The 14242-nt window shown below is 34.2% G+C and overlaps 1 protein-coding gene across 9 annotated transcripts in view; it reads left to right on the forward strand.

The window, feature by feature from the left end:
* Positions 1 to 14242, forward strand: part of MYO16 (myosin XVI) — an 899069-nt gene that overhangs the window by 832200 nt on the left and 52627 nt on the right. For all 9 annotated transcript variants that reach the window (XM_074299517.1, XM_074299521.1, XM_074299522.1 and 6 more), the window contains one exon: positions 4635 to 4793. In XM_074299517.1, the coding sequence (XP_074155618.1) occupies positions 4635 to 4793 (159 nt within the window). The remainder of the gene's footprint in view (positions 1 to 4634; positions 4794 to 14242) is intronic.

A 14242-nucleotide genomic window follows, 5' to 3' on the forward strand; every position in this document is an offset into this window, starting at 1 on the left:
CTATAATCAAGCTAGAGAGACAAAACTTAGGCACATGCCACAATTAAAAAGCAATTAAAGGCTTAATTGTGCAGTACTAACTGTTAAGTGAATTAGGAGTTCACAAAGGAGAATGTTCAGTGTGAGCTGGGATATTAGACAAAGCTTTGTACTGGGTTCTCTTCCCTTTCTATACTTAATCTCTTGGTGATTTCATTTGTGTCTATAGGTTCGGCTTTCAGCATTTGCAGAAGACTTCCAAATCTCCCTGGAATATCACCCATTAAGTGCTAGATATTTTTTCTATATGTCCTGTGCTCATCTTAAACTCAGCTCACAATGGATTTTATCATTCTTGTCTCTCCTCCCCTTATAAAAATGAAGCTCTAAAAATATGAACTTCCCCTAAATTTCTCTATTTGATCTAAAAGGGCACTATCATCCTCCAAGATACATGTGAACATAAAATCAGAGTCACCATAGTCCTTTGCTTCAGCCTTGACTCTACTCAATTGTCAAGTTCTATTTATTCTTCTTTTACTATATCTCTCACATCTATCCCTCTCCATTTTGATAACTGCCTTACTTAAACTCTACAGGACTATTCATCCTTTAAGCAAATATTTCATATGCACTAGGCCTAATTCTAGGCACAAAAGAGGGCAACTATCTACATGATTTCACTAGTAAAAGGAAAAATCAGGTGAGAAAAAGTCTATACCTTTAAGAAATTTATGTTATCTCAAAAAGAAAGCATTCACAGTTAAATGTATTTGAGTATATATATATATAGTGTGTGTGTGTGTGTGTGTGTGTGTGTGTGTGTGTGTTTATGTGTGTATGGTATTTAACTTCAGTCATTTCGATCATATCCACTCTTCATGACCCCTTTTTAAGATTTTCTTGGAAAAGAAACTGGAGTAATTTGTCAACTTATTTATAAGAAATTGAGGCAAACATGATTGGATGATATGCTCAGTCATACAACTAGGAAGAGTCTGAGGCCAGATGAGTCTTCCTAACTCTAGACCCAACACTCTATCCATTTTACCATCAAGCTCCCCTCATGTAATAGAGAGATTATGTATTAAACGTAAATGTGTCTACACATATTGTGTGTGTGTTTGTGTGTGAGCGTGTGCCATCTGATTGCACAGCCCCTAAAATAGTCAGTCATCCTTCAAGATGAGGGAGGTCTTTTAATAAGATAGTCCATCTATTGTACATATGACAGAAACTCAGAACTCAAAGGACACCCAAGAGTCCATTTCATCCAACTCATATTTAAGAATTTATTCTGCAATATCCCCCAGATTGATCAGTCATGCTTTACCTGAATGTTACAAGTGACAGAAATACCTACAGAGGTAGTTCTTTCCCATTTTAGACAATTCTAATTGTTCAATTTTAACTTTCACCAAGACTAAATCTTCTTCTTCGCAACTTCTATCAATTATTTCTAGATCAAACCTTTGCAACCACACAGAAAAAGTCCAAATTCTCTTCCACCTGAGGGTCATTCCAATACTTGAAATAATCTGTCATCTATTAATCCTATCTTGATCATCTTGAACATAGACCAAGGTCTATAACCTTAAAAGTATCTTTTCACATGGTTCTATTGCAACACAGTCAGTGAAGAGTTCTCAGCTCTAAAACTTGTTAATGAATTTTCCCTCCTTCATATTTCCTAAAATATACTGATCTGTTCTTTTACTTAGTCACATTTTGGGAATTTACTTTTTTGTGTATGGGAAGGGACAGATTTGCCTAACACATAATGTGACAGTATATGAAGAAGTAGTGATATTATTAGGAAAGGAAAAATTTAATCATATTTATCTAAGGAACTCAAAAATTAAGTGATTTTTTCCAATGACATGTAACAGTTAATGTAAGAAATATTTCTTGACTTCTTGACTCCAAGCCCAGAACTCTATTCAATAAGTTAAATTGCTTCTATATTCAGTAAATGCTTAATAAATGTCCTTATTTGAATGAATTAGTATACAGCTACTCTTGGTTTCCTGTGAATCACAGAAAGTCTTCATACTTGAAAAAATATCTCAATGAAAAGGGGCTGGGAGAATAGGAGAGAAGTACCAGTTTTTGGTTGTTCCTCCCTACCAAGGGAAAAACTTCATCATCATCATCATCATCTTCTTCATTATTAGCAGCAATTTTACTACAATTAAAAAAATTATTTTTGTTTAACTTTCTACTAGGAGATTTTGATGTTATTTAGTAAGCTATTACTGTATTTTTGTAAGTAGCTGACAAAAGGCATAGGCATTTTCTGTGTATTAACTTTTAAAAATCTGTGAAGAGTCTCCCATTAGAGAAAAGTTTAGCTTGTATCTACAATACATATTTGTATGTTAAAATCCAACATTGGTACAAAGCTGAGGTGTTTTGTTCATCAAATTCTGCTGAGGTTCATTTTTTTTTGTTTTCTAAAAACAATTCAAATCAGCAGAAAAGGAAAGTAATGATTATTCGGCCAAAACAAAAGAAAAAAATTATAAAATTCACAGGTGTTAGGGAATCAGATTGCATTTGTTTTGATGAAACATGCTAGAGAAGGTTACACAACTTCACAAAGAGCCTCTTAGATAAAATCAATAGTTAACAAAACTTACAAAGGAAAGGGTTTCAGAGACATACCTTTAAATAATGATGCAGGATTTTAGAGTATTTAAACATACATGTTGGGCTTTTGTTGGATTGATTGTTTTGTTGTTGTTTTATATTGAAGTTATCAAATATTTTCTTTTTGTGGGACTGTATACAGTATTCCAAGCTACATACCTCTGTGGCCATCAGAGGAAGGAATTCTTGTTCATTTTTTTTGTAGCCATATCAAGATTTTGTGAATATTTTATTAAAAATAGGCATATGCATATATATGTATATATCTATATTATATATAGATATATATTGTATAGTGTGTGTATGGTTTAAACAAAGTTCTGCTTCTCAAACCCCTTCAGTCTTTGTATCATCTTTGTCCTGATTTTGTTTTAGTAGCCATTATTCCTTCACCACTTAAATGTAGGTTGACTAGAAATTCTTTTAAATCTTACTGTAATCTTTCTTCCACACCACTTTTTGAAGATAGGAAAAATGTCAAAAGAAGTTCTTTGAAAGTTGGTTAGTAGCATACTATATAATCCATTAGATGTAGCCAAAACTGTGGTAGAATTTTGAAGAATATTCTTGTAAGTTATAAATTTAGAGTCATGAATGGTGGCACAATAAATGAATACAGGACTTTCAAAGTCAGAAAAGTTAAGTTGAAGCTCCAACTTACCTTGTCAAATGAGTTCAACTTTTTTTTTTTTTACTTTAGGTGTCTCCATTTTAAATCAACTTTATGGTTTATCTCATATAGTTATTGTGAGGATCAAATAAGATAATACTTAAATAATAATAAAAAATGAGTCAAATACTTTGCAAAACTAAAATGTATGCAGAATATAGCTCTAGATAGCTCTAGATAGAATCAGGGCTGGTGGGTTGATAAATAATTAACAACTAGCTAATATATATATTATATATAATATATATTTAGGCATATATAGATAGACAGATATGCATATATGCAATGTAGTTTTAAGTTTAATCTACATTATTAATACTTATCTTAAACCTTAGACAATCAATGAAATAATAAATCAAGCTTTGAATTGTAGTGTTTGCCACTTTTTAAGGTATGTCCATACTGAAAATTTTAAAATAGGCTATTGTATGTCATTATGTAACATGCCCTCCTGGCAGTTACAATTACTAGTCTGCCCTAGGCCCAACAGAGTACCTTTGACCACTGACCTTTGCAGTGTCAACTCTACCTGGCTTGCCTCCTCTGAGGCCTTCAAAGGTCTCTGACCATGATCTCTTGAATCTATAGTTTAATAACCGGTAGCACACTCAAGAACAGCCACGTGTAATCTTAAAAGCCTTTATTATACCAACTCACATAATGCCTTGACTTGTCAGCTCCCTAGTGAACACCTGGTCTGAAGACCCACGTGTTCTCTACCAAACTCCTTACCTCTCAGCTATCCATCAGCTTGGTTTGGCGTGGCTACCCCAGGTTAGGGAGCCAGGTTAAAGAGCGCCAAGTTAAAGAGAGCAACTGCTGTCTGCAGTGAACTTATAAAGGGTCTGTGAGGTCTCACACACACAGCTAACCAGGGAGAGAGCTGTCACCCATTACAAAGCTATCTCAATATGGACAGGATCCCAGTCCTATATCCAGAGAGATTACTTCTGGGCCACTCAAATCTCCTGTTGTGCTGTGGCACTGCCCATTTAAAGGGCCCTTACATCAGTACATGCTGACTCCAATACAACTTTGAGAAGACTTCTAATTCTACCCACTTCATTTTGCAGATGATAAAATCAAATCCAAGAAAATTTAAGGGGCCTGTATAGCATCATATAGGCAGTAAGTAACAAGAGGGGCATATGATACCTAGTCCTCTACCTCCAAATCCAATGTTCTTTGAATTATCTTTTGACATCTAAAAAAGTCAGGTATATTTTAATCTGAGCTTTATTTCCATTTATAATTAGTGAATATAAAAGTAAAATAGACATTCTTATTAGTTTATTCTTACTTTTAAAAAAATTTGATGTGTTATTTCTTGTCTTAGGTTTTGAAACTAATCTGAACTTAACCAGCAGAGATGATCCTAACCTATCAGAGAGTGGAACAGAAACCCAAGACAGAAATGCAAACAACCATGGAACTCAGTTTTGTAATTCAATGTCCAGTTCTATAACTTCTGAAAATGGAAATTCACTCTCTAATGGTAAGTAATTGTTGATTCTAAAATTTTCTTCAGAAGTTAAAATATGAATTGGTAAACCTGAATGTATTAGCAATGCTTATTTTTCAGGATACTAGTCTTCTTTTAAAACTAACAGTATGGAAGTTGACAGACTTCACTTGAGGAAAAACTGATCAGTAAGAATTGCCTATGCCAAGGAAGGTACAATTAGAAACATGTCATCCCTTATGGTCATTTCTCCTCTCCATGGATGTTATGCAATATAGCTAAAGAATCTTTGGCCAAAAAAAAAAATGTAAATTTTTATGTACATTGAAAAAAATAGGTTAGCCGAAAAATATATTTTTTAGTTAATAGTTTTTATTTACCAGATTGAAAATAATTTTTAGATAATGGTTATTGCTTCTGATATTTCTGAGTTTATTTTGTGTATCTATCAAAGGTTCTTTAAGTTATTCCTTTTTGAGGCTAATTTTAAGGGTGTTAAATAATGTTTGAAGAAAAGCATGCAAGCAGGGCTCTCCTACAGGTCAGAAAGATTCTGTGACCTTTGGAAAGCTATTTTCACTGTCCCAGACAACTTTGTAAGACTAAGTTATATATGGAATTCTAATCTGTGTCAACAAAGGGTTTTCCACCCATAAAATCACATATGCAAGAAACATAAATAATAATCACTGGGAAAAAATGGGGATATTAAAACCCATGAAAATATTGGTAATTGAATACATTTTGTTCATTCAAATATGTTCAAAAATTTCTTTTCCATGTTCACTGTTAAGCATCCTGCTTCCAAACTCAGTAACTTAAATTTATACATTACTCAGTTTAAGCAAATACAGAAGCATTTTTAAAAAAATAAAGTTTGTCCTTTATGGTCATGAATGGGAATTCTCTTGAAATATAAAATATTATAGAAAACATATTTTAAAAATTATGTCCAAAAAAAACCTATTTCAATTGGGATTTTTATTTTATTTACAAAAAAATCTGATGAAATCCTTAGAAAACCACTACTAAAACAGCAAAAAAGTGAGCTATTCTAGCTTCCAAATAGAATACTGCTGTATCACAGTTAGAAACTATGCTACCATCTAATATTGTTACTAGTCTGAAATCTTAATGAAATCTTACAGTTTTTCTCTTTGCTTTAACCTCTTTCTCCCAAGTTTACCTAGTGCATTTTATATGTAATATCCCAGAATAAAATACAAATGCATAAACACAGAAATGTAGCCATAAACATAGATATGCACACAGAAATGCATACACAATTACAGTGTATCATGTTGGCATGGTATAAAGCAAAGATTTAATAATGTTTGTTGGCTAGTTAGTTTCATTTTGATTGAATGTGACTCTTGAAAAGGTACTTAAATTTCTCAAATTTTCAGTTTCCTCATCTATGAAATAAGGTGACAATAATAGTATTTATTTAACAGAGTTTTATAGGGATCAAATTAGATGATAAATTTAAAACACTTTGAAAAACTGAGTGTTATGTAATCACATTTTTGTTGCTTTTATTTTATTGTTTTTCATTTTTCTGAACCTATAGTTTCATTGGTTTATAATCCTCCCAATGAAGACTATGATAGGGTAGAGATTTCAAGAATCATAGAAAGGTCTATTTATGATGCTATCAATATTTGTTTAACTGTTTTGAAGAACTGTACCATCCAAAAATGGGGTGCATATGGTGAGATTATCACTTATCTTCTCAACTGAATTTGACTAGGCAAAAATCAAAGTTGATATTCCCTCATCTATGACTTTAAGTTGTTTATAATTTACCTGGCATATGTTGGTATAATTTAGAATAAAATATAATTTATATAGAGCATATAGAAATATATCTTCTGTGAGAGCAGGTGCTGTTTTGCTCCTGAATAAATACTAATTAATAAATTAAATAACAAATTACGCTTCTGTAATAATTTACAGTTTAAAAAAGAACTTTCTGGACAACAGTTGTAGAAGAAGCAAATATTTTGTGTATGTGTTAAACATCTCTATATGCAACCTTAACTTTGCCAAAATTGAGTAGATCAGGATCAGTGCACATCTATTGAGCACACAGACAAATAAATAGCACACCTGAATCTTACCTGAACAAGCTTTTGTTTTCCTTTTAGCTCCTTAAAATATGGACAGAGTCCATTTTCTCCTGAAAGTATATGGTTTTGTGGATTCTTATTTGTATCATTTGGCAATTCTTCCATAGAGGATCTTTGGAATGTGATGAGTCTTCCTCTGGTCTTTTTTTTTTTTTCCTATTCAGGGCAGCTTAATGTAGCACTCAGGTTTTTCATGTATTTGCTATTATTCTCTCTTTCCATATAACTGACCCATATCCTCTTCAAATCATATCTCCTTGATTTCTCTTATGGAGAGATGTGCTAAAACCAGCTCAAACTGGCTCTCAAGAGTCCATTGTCAAATTGGCTGTATAAGCATTTGTACCTCAGAACTTGGTGAATTTTATAAACCTGGGTTTGATATATTGTTTTATTGTTTTTTCTTTTATATTTAAGAAAGGGAAGGAGAAAATGTAAATAATATAAAATGTTTCCTATGTATGTTTTTTCCTCCTGAAAATCAGGGTAATAAAAATTTACTCATCTTCTCCTACTTTTATTTCTCACATGGAGGTAATTTTTTATTATGTACTACAACACATCTTATTTCTATTTGTACCTTTGATTTTTCTATTGCCATACAGTGTGTTTCTACATGAGATGTCTGAATGTGGCTTGTGGACAGATATGGTTAGTTATCTCTAGAATCTTGCCTACTCCTCACAAAGGGAGCTTTTGATTCCTCCCTGGAAGGGAGCAGAAAGGACCATGAAACTGGTTGCCATAAGTCTCATCTATGAAGCAGGAATTAAAGCCTAGCTCAGAGAGGAGTAAACAAAATTCCAGAGATGGTGATCCATTTTTTTCCCTGTGAGTCTTATCTAGATACCCCTGATGTGATAGATACATCATACATGATCAGCTCACAATTTACATATACAAAATCATAGTACTATTTATTTTCTTATAATTGGATGGACTTTAAAGATCAATTCCTTCATTTATCTAAGGGGAAAAAAGTAAGTACCAAACTATTTTAAAGTTATACAACTAATTAAATATAGTGCTTTTTCTAAAAACAAAATTTGTTGGTTTCTAGTCCCATGTTCTCTTAGTGAGAATCATTAAACCCAATGTAGGTCTATCAAGTTATAGATTTTAGCCCATCTTTGAAGACACAGAAACAGGAAAAAGCTGTAAGTGTTAAGGTTTGAAAAGGGCAAAGATGCCAACAAAATGGATAGAAGGTTCTTTTCTTCAAGGAATTTGCAATCTAGGAAAAGAAAGAGATATAAATATAACTATAATATCTAACATAAGAACCAGAATAATATTTGTTGCTATTTCTGTAATGTTTTAAGGTATGCAGAGTGATATCTCTCTATATATAAGTATATATACTATATATGCATATGTATGTACCATATATCTTATATGTAATATATATTTATATATATGTGTATAATATATATGTATGTAAGTACTATATATGTGTATATACTATATACATAGTTATATGTATATACTATATATGTATCTATGATATATATAAAATGTGTATATATGTAATATATGTATATGTGTATATATAATAGATATATGTGTTTACTATACATATGCATGTCAGTGTATGTATTTTATACATATACATGCCCACACATTTATTATGCATTTATAATATTCGAGGCATATCTAGGAGCCTAGATTCTGTTGTGGCCATTTTTTAAGAGCTCATGGAATATGAGCCTTTTGATCTCAAAGGCGATATGAATGAGGGAGAAGACTCATAGAGTGTGAAAAGAGATTATTATCCTGTACAGCCTTGTTGATATACATTTTTGCAAGCGTGACTAGCGCATGAACAGTAGGCAATTCCCAATCACCATTCAGAGAAGCAGCTTGTGGGCTGCAATAGGAGGAGAGTCAATCCAGCAATTCAGCAGCTCACTCACAGGCAAGAGGCCCTATTCAGGCATCCTTGTTTACATAATCATTGGCTGTGACTCTCAACTTACACCTGTTCCCATGATCACAATTCATTGTTCCTTGCTCAACAAGGGTATTTCTGCAACATGGCAGAAAACTTAACTGTGCAGCAAAAGTTGAGGTGGTCTTGGTACCCCCTCTTAGCAGAATCACATACCCTTACAATTTCCTTTTTTATCATTTAGATAAAAAGTCCTTTCTTGAGCTGCAACCTCTGAAAAGATGGGGGAGAAAGATCTATAAAAGCATCCTAATCTTATAGGGCAACAACAAAGCAGTAACAACATAACAACACATAGGACAATCCATGATTCTAATTTTAACCACCATGAAAGAGGTATTATCAAACCAATATTTGATTTTTTTTCAGCAGTCTTATCGGTATTCACATTGTAATTGAGCCTGGAGTTCAATAACTACTTCTGCTCCTATTTCTAATGATACTTCTCTTTCTTTCTAATGGGATTAAGGTCTGTTTCTCACTTTTTACAGGAAGCATTGATACATGAGCTCTAGTGATCACAAACACAGTCTGATTTTCAATTTCAGTATACAATTCCAACAAGTAACAATGTAAAAATCTAATGTTTCTTTGGTAAGTTACAGAGTCTCCCCACATAAATGCATATTTCCCTCCCAGACAGGCTTTAGTATAAAATTGTTATTCATTTCTCATGTCATTTGCATCAAAACCAGAGCCCAAGATATTTTTCCATGTGCTAAAATGCTACCCCAATTCTTGAATGAAAAAAATGTCTCCCATGGATGTAAAGGGCTGAAACTCTGAGCAGATGCACTTAACACAAGATAATCTAGTACTTAAGGCTAATTACCAATTGGACAATTCTCTATTAACATATGATGACCCTACTCAACTCTGTGCTGGCTCAATCTGTGGGTGTGGACAAAGAAGGGGAAGAGAGATCAGAGGGTGGAGTAGGATAAGCAGGATCATTCTTTGGCGGTGGAGAGAGAGAAAGCTGTGGAGATTCCTATATCTAATCCCCTGATGGCAACCCCAAGAAGACTAAGAATAAAGACTTTTGCTTATCCAGACTCTGGCTGATTCTAAGATATCCAGGGTACTTACCCGGTCACAACACATGGAGGCTTGTGTGGGGCCAACCTGCTATAATCCTCCCAATACGCATGAGGGTGTTGCTCTGACAGGACGTCCCCTACATGCCCAGCATGTATCACATGATACCCCACCCCCCACGAAACAATCCTAGGCCATGGTAGGTCCATAGCCCACCTTTTGGCCTCTGTTGCCAGTCCTGATTGTGTATACAGAAAGCATCTTGCTAGTGGTCTTTGGGTCACGTCTTCTCCTCCTGTTGGCCTTTTCTTCCTTCTTTTTCTCTTCAGTTCTATGGACAACTTTGAGATGTCTGGTGGGAATCCACTGCTGAAGGTTTTCTCCTGTGAAGATACAAGCATAACCTGACCCCCATATTAGAACCCTAGAGGGTCCCTCCCATCCTTCTGGACCCTTTTTTATTACCATGGTCTTGTTCTTAGGGGGTCTTCTTAATGAAGATGGGCATCTTATCTTTGAGTGAATCTGTCTATGTTTACCAGCGAATATTTCATATCTGGACTTAAATCATTTGAATCAAATTTTAAGTAATTTATACCCTGCTTTATCTATATCTTTCTGAGTGACCCTACCTCCATCTCCCTGTTTTTGTTTTTTGCTAAATCTCTTGAGGGTTTGATTAGTCCTTTCTACAATGGTTTGTCCTGTAAGGTTGTAAGGAATCCCAAAAATATGACGTATGGAGAAAGAATTCTTTTAAGAACTGTTTTAATATTTTTGAGGTATATGAGTATCCATTATCAGTTTTCATGGTGTATGGGATACCCTTAGAAGCAAAACAGTGAAATAGGTGATTTATTACATGTGGAAACAGCTTCCCCTTATTGAGAGGATTCAGATGCAAAGCCTGGATAAGTGTCAACTGCAACATGCATGGATGTTTTTTATACATTTTTTATTTTTATACAAATTTTATATTTTTTTATATTTTTATTTTATTTTTTATTTTTATACAAATTTTATATCCATTTGCCATATATCATTTTGCCTATCACCTTTGTGATTAGTCCTCAGCCCTACAGGTCTTTGAGAATATGATACACAAGTTACACATCTTTTTACCATGCTTGCTACATCTTGAAGAGACATCTCATACAATCTCTGAAGAGATCTGGCAGACAGATGCAAATATTCATGAGCTTTTATTGCTTGCTCTAGAGGGCAGAGAAGAATACAATGTGCAAGCAAACCATCCATTACTTTATTCCCTTCAAATACTGGTCCCAACCCATCCATATGAGAGGGCATTCGCTTTATATAAAAAGGATGGACTCTAATTAAAATCACCTCTCATACCTCTAAAACAATAAGAAGATAGGTACTATTTGAGCCTTTATATATGATGTAAATACATATGTATAATGTATTCTTTGGATATCCCAACTGCATAGTGACTATTTGAAATGATATTGATGGGTATGTCTATTTTCAATGCTTGTATAATGGCATACAACTCATTTTGCTGTATTGAGGTGTAAGGTGTAATAAATACATTAGAGATGCCCAATTGTGGGGATTATATGGCTACTTTATTTTGCTTGGTGGCATCAGTGAACACATTAGGACCTTTAAGTGGATGTGTTTTTGTTTTTATGGGAAATATCCATTGCCATTTTTCATCTCCTAACCCTAACAAAATGGTTTTCTGAGTAGCTATTAAGCAATTTAACTTATCCTTGTCTATGTTAATCCATATAATTCCTATTTCTCCTATTAATTGGATAATTATGAGAAATGTTTTCCTTACTATTTCAGCTGTCAAGTCTTTATTTTATAACGAATACAGGAGAGTTTCATGGGTTGTTGTTTCCTCAATGTGTCTTAATTCTAATTGTTCATGTACTAATTGAAGTAGCATGGTAGAAGCTACAGCAGGAATGACGCCTCCTAAAATTCTGTAGTGATTTCCATCACTAATTGATGTAATATACTCCTACCCCATAAGTTAATATGTAAGTCATCTATTATTAAAGGAAACATGGTTCCTGTCTTTCCATCTTTTTGCCAATTTACCGGTTCAGTGGACATCAAAGCCTCCTTACTGTCTTCTACCTCTGCCACTCTATAGCTGAAGCCAAAGGCCACCAAGACGACCATTGAGAAGCAGACATCACAGTCCTGTCAGCTCTAATGTCTGGATAAGATGAGGCTGAAGGTGGTGGGGGGGGGGGGGAGGCCATTCAAAATCATCCTACTCAGGCTCAGGAGAAGGACATCTATTGCTAAGAGATGGACCTGTCTGTGCTCTGACTGTAAATTTCCTAACCTCCTTTCCTGGTTCTGATTTCAGACTTTGTTTAATGAGATTATATATAGTAAAATGACTTTTAAAAAAAATTCTCTTGGGCATAGCTTATCATAAGCAGAGAGATGTTCACCAAAAACAATTCATCTATTACAATTATAACAGCCCTCCTCAAGTAACCATGGAGAAACTTTGTAAGCAATGTCCAGGAATTTCCTAATGTCTTCTAATTGAACTGTGTACCCCTGCTCTTTTATACATTTATATGTAATCCTGACATATGTTTTCCTGTTTGAAGGGAGTAAGGTGCCTATTTTCTGCCCCATTAGGTTATTTAACTGTCTCTGCCACACTCTGCCTAGTCCAGAAATAGCGCAGTTTGGCAGGCTCTTCATCTGGAGTCCTTATAGAGGTTGACTTGACCACATAGCAGTGCTTGACCATGAAGTGATCACTCTGGCACCATTCTAGATTCCTGTCCTGTCTCTATGTTTTGGAAAAATAACCTGCACCCAAGTTGGGAATTTTGTAGTTTTTTTTTTTTCTTAACTATTCAACTGGAATAAAATTGTTTCACCCTATTATGGGTTACCTCTCTGTAGGATACTTTTTTCTATTTCTATTTGGCAATTATTACTTTTTCCTATATTTTGATTCATCAAGGAATCTTTTCTTCATCACTCTAGTCTCTTGAAAAATTTATAACACCTCATTATGCCTCCTCACTCTTTAACCTATTTCTTTACTAAGATCTTCAAAAGTAATTCCTTTTATATACTAACTTACTTCTTCTATCCTTGATTTTTCTGGGTATCTTTCATTCATGAATGGACAATTAATATTAGCCCAGTTGTTATTCATCTAAGACTGTATGTGAATTGGATTTAAGTGAGGCAGAGCTGTACAGAGGCACTACCCTTCCTTTCTCCTCCATATCCATCAAAATCCAGTGGCAATATAAATGTCTAGACAACTGAAGATGGTCTGGGATTTAGTGGCTGACCTTGCCCTTTCGAAATAAGGTGTTTCTATTGTCATTCAATGACTAAGGCTGAATGAGAGTTGAGAGAAAAGATGTCCTAGCTTACCAAAATTTGAGCTTTGATTGTTTAGAAGGAATAGAAATAATAAAAGAAAATTATTTCCAAAATGAATAAATTGGTATCTTTTTCTTTTTTTAACAAAGTTTCCTATGTTCAAATTTTTCTCTCCTTTACTCTTCAGATAGGCTTTAAACTACTGTAATCTATCAAAAACTACTGTAATCTATCATCTTTATATCATCCTTCTTTGAATGTCTGCTAGGTGTTCAAGCTATTCAATAAAAGATGTGTAAATTTAGCTTTGCCTAAATAATATATTTTTTTTAACCTTGCTGTTTACTGTGCATAGTAAAATAACCATTTTATGGCAATGAGCATGAAAGAGCAATGAAAATAATGGCTAACATCTATATAGCACCTATACTTTACCAGAAACTGTGCTAAGCATTTTACAATTATTATTTAATTTGATCCTCACCACAATCCTAGGAGGCAGGTATTGTTATTATGCCCACTTTACAGATAAAGAAACATAAGTAAATAAAGGTTAAGTGACTTGATCAGTCACATAGCAACTAAGTATCTGAGACCAGATTTGGTCTCAGATCTTCCTAATTCTGGGCCAGATGCTCTACCCCATGCACTATTTTCCTTTTGCTCTTTTTCAAACTAGAAGTCTGTTTTTGCCTTTGAATGGGACTGATTGGATGAAGTATTTCTCAATATTGAGTCACATGATCCCTATTCCCAAAGCTGGGATCCTGGGGGGATCATATGATCTCTGGAGGGATGATCTTTGAATCCTGTGATACAGGAAGTTAGTGAAGTTGCAGGAAGTCAAATGACCTGTGAGAGGCAGCCAACATTGGAGATCATTGGTCCAAGATAGTTACCTCGTTTTAGTCTATCCAGTGAGAAGGCTTGAGTCTTTTGTTTTTAAGTCCTGTACAAGGAAGAAGATAGCTAGGTTCCAGCTGCACATGAGGGCTCCCTGGTGCATCTGGGCCTCTCCCTGCAGG

The sequence above is a fragment of the Sminthopsis crassicaudata genome, chromosome 3 (assembly GCF_048593235.1).
Source record: "Sminthopsis crassicaudata isolate SCR6 chromosome 3, ASM4859323v1, whole genome shotgun sequence".
NCBI lineage: Eukaryota > Metazoa > Chordata > Mammalia > Dasyuromorphia > Dasyuridae > Sminthopsis > Sminthopsis crassicaudata.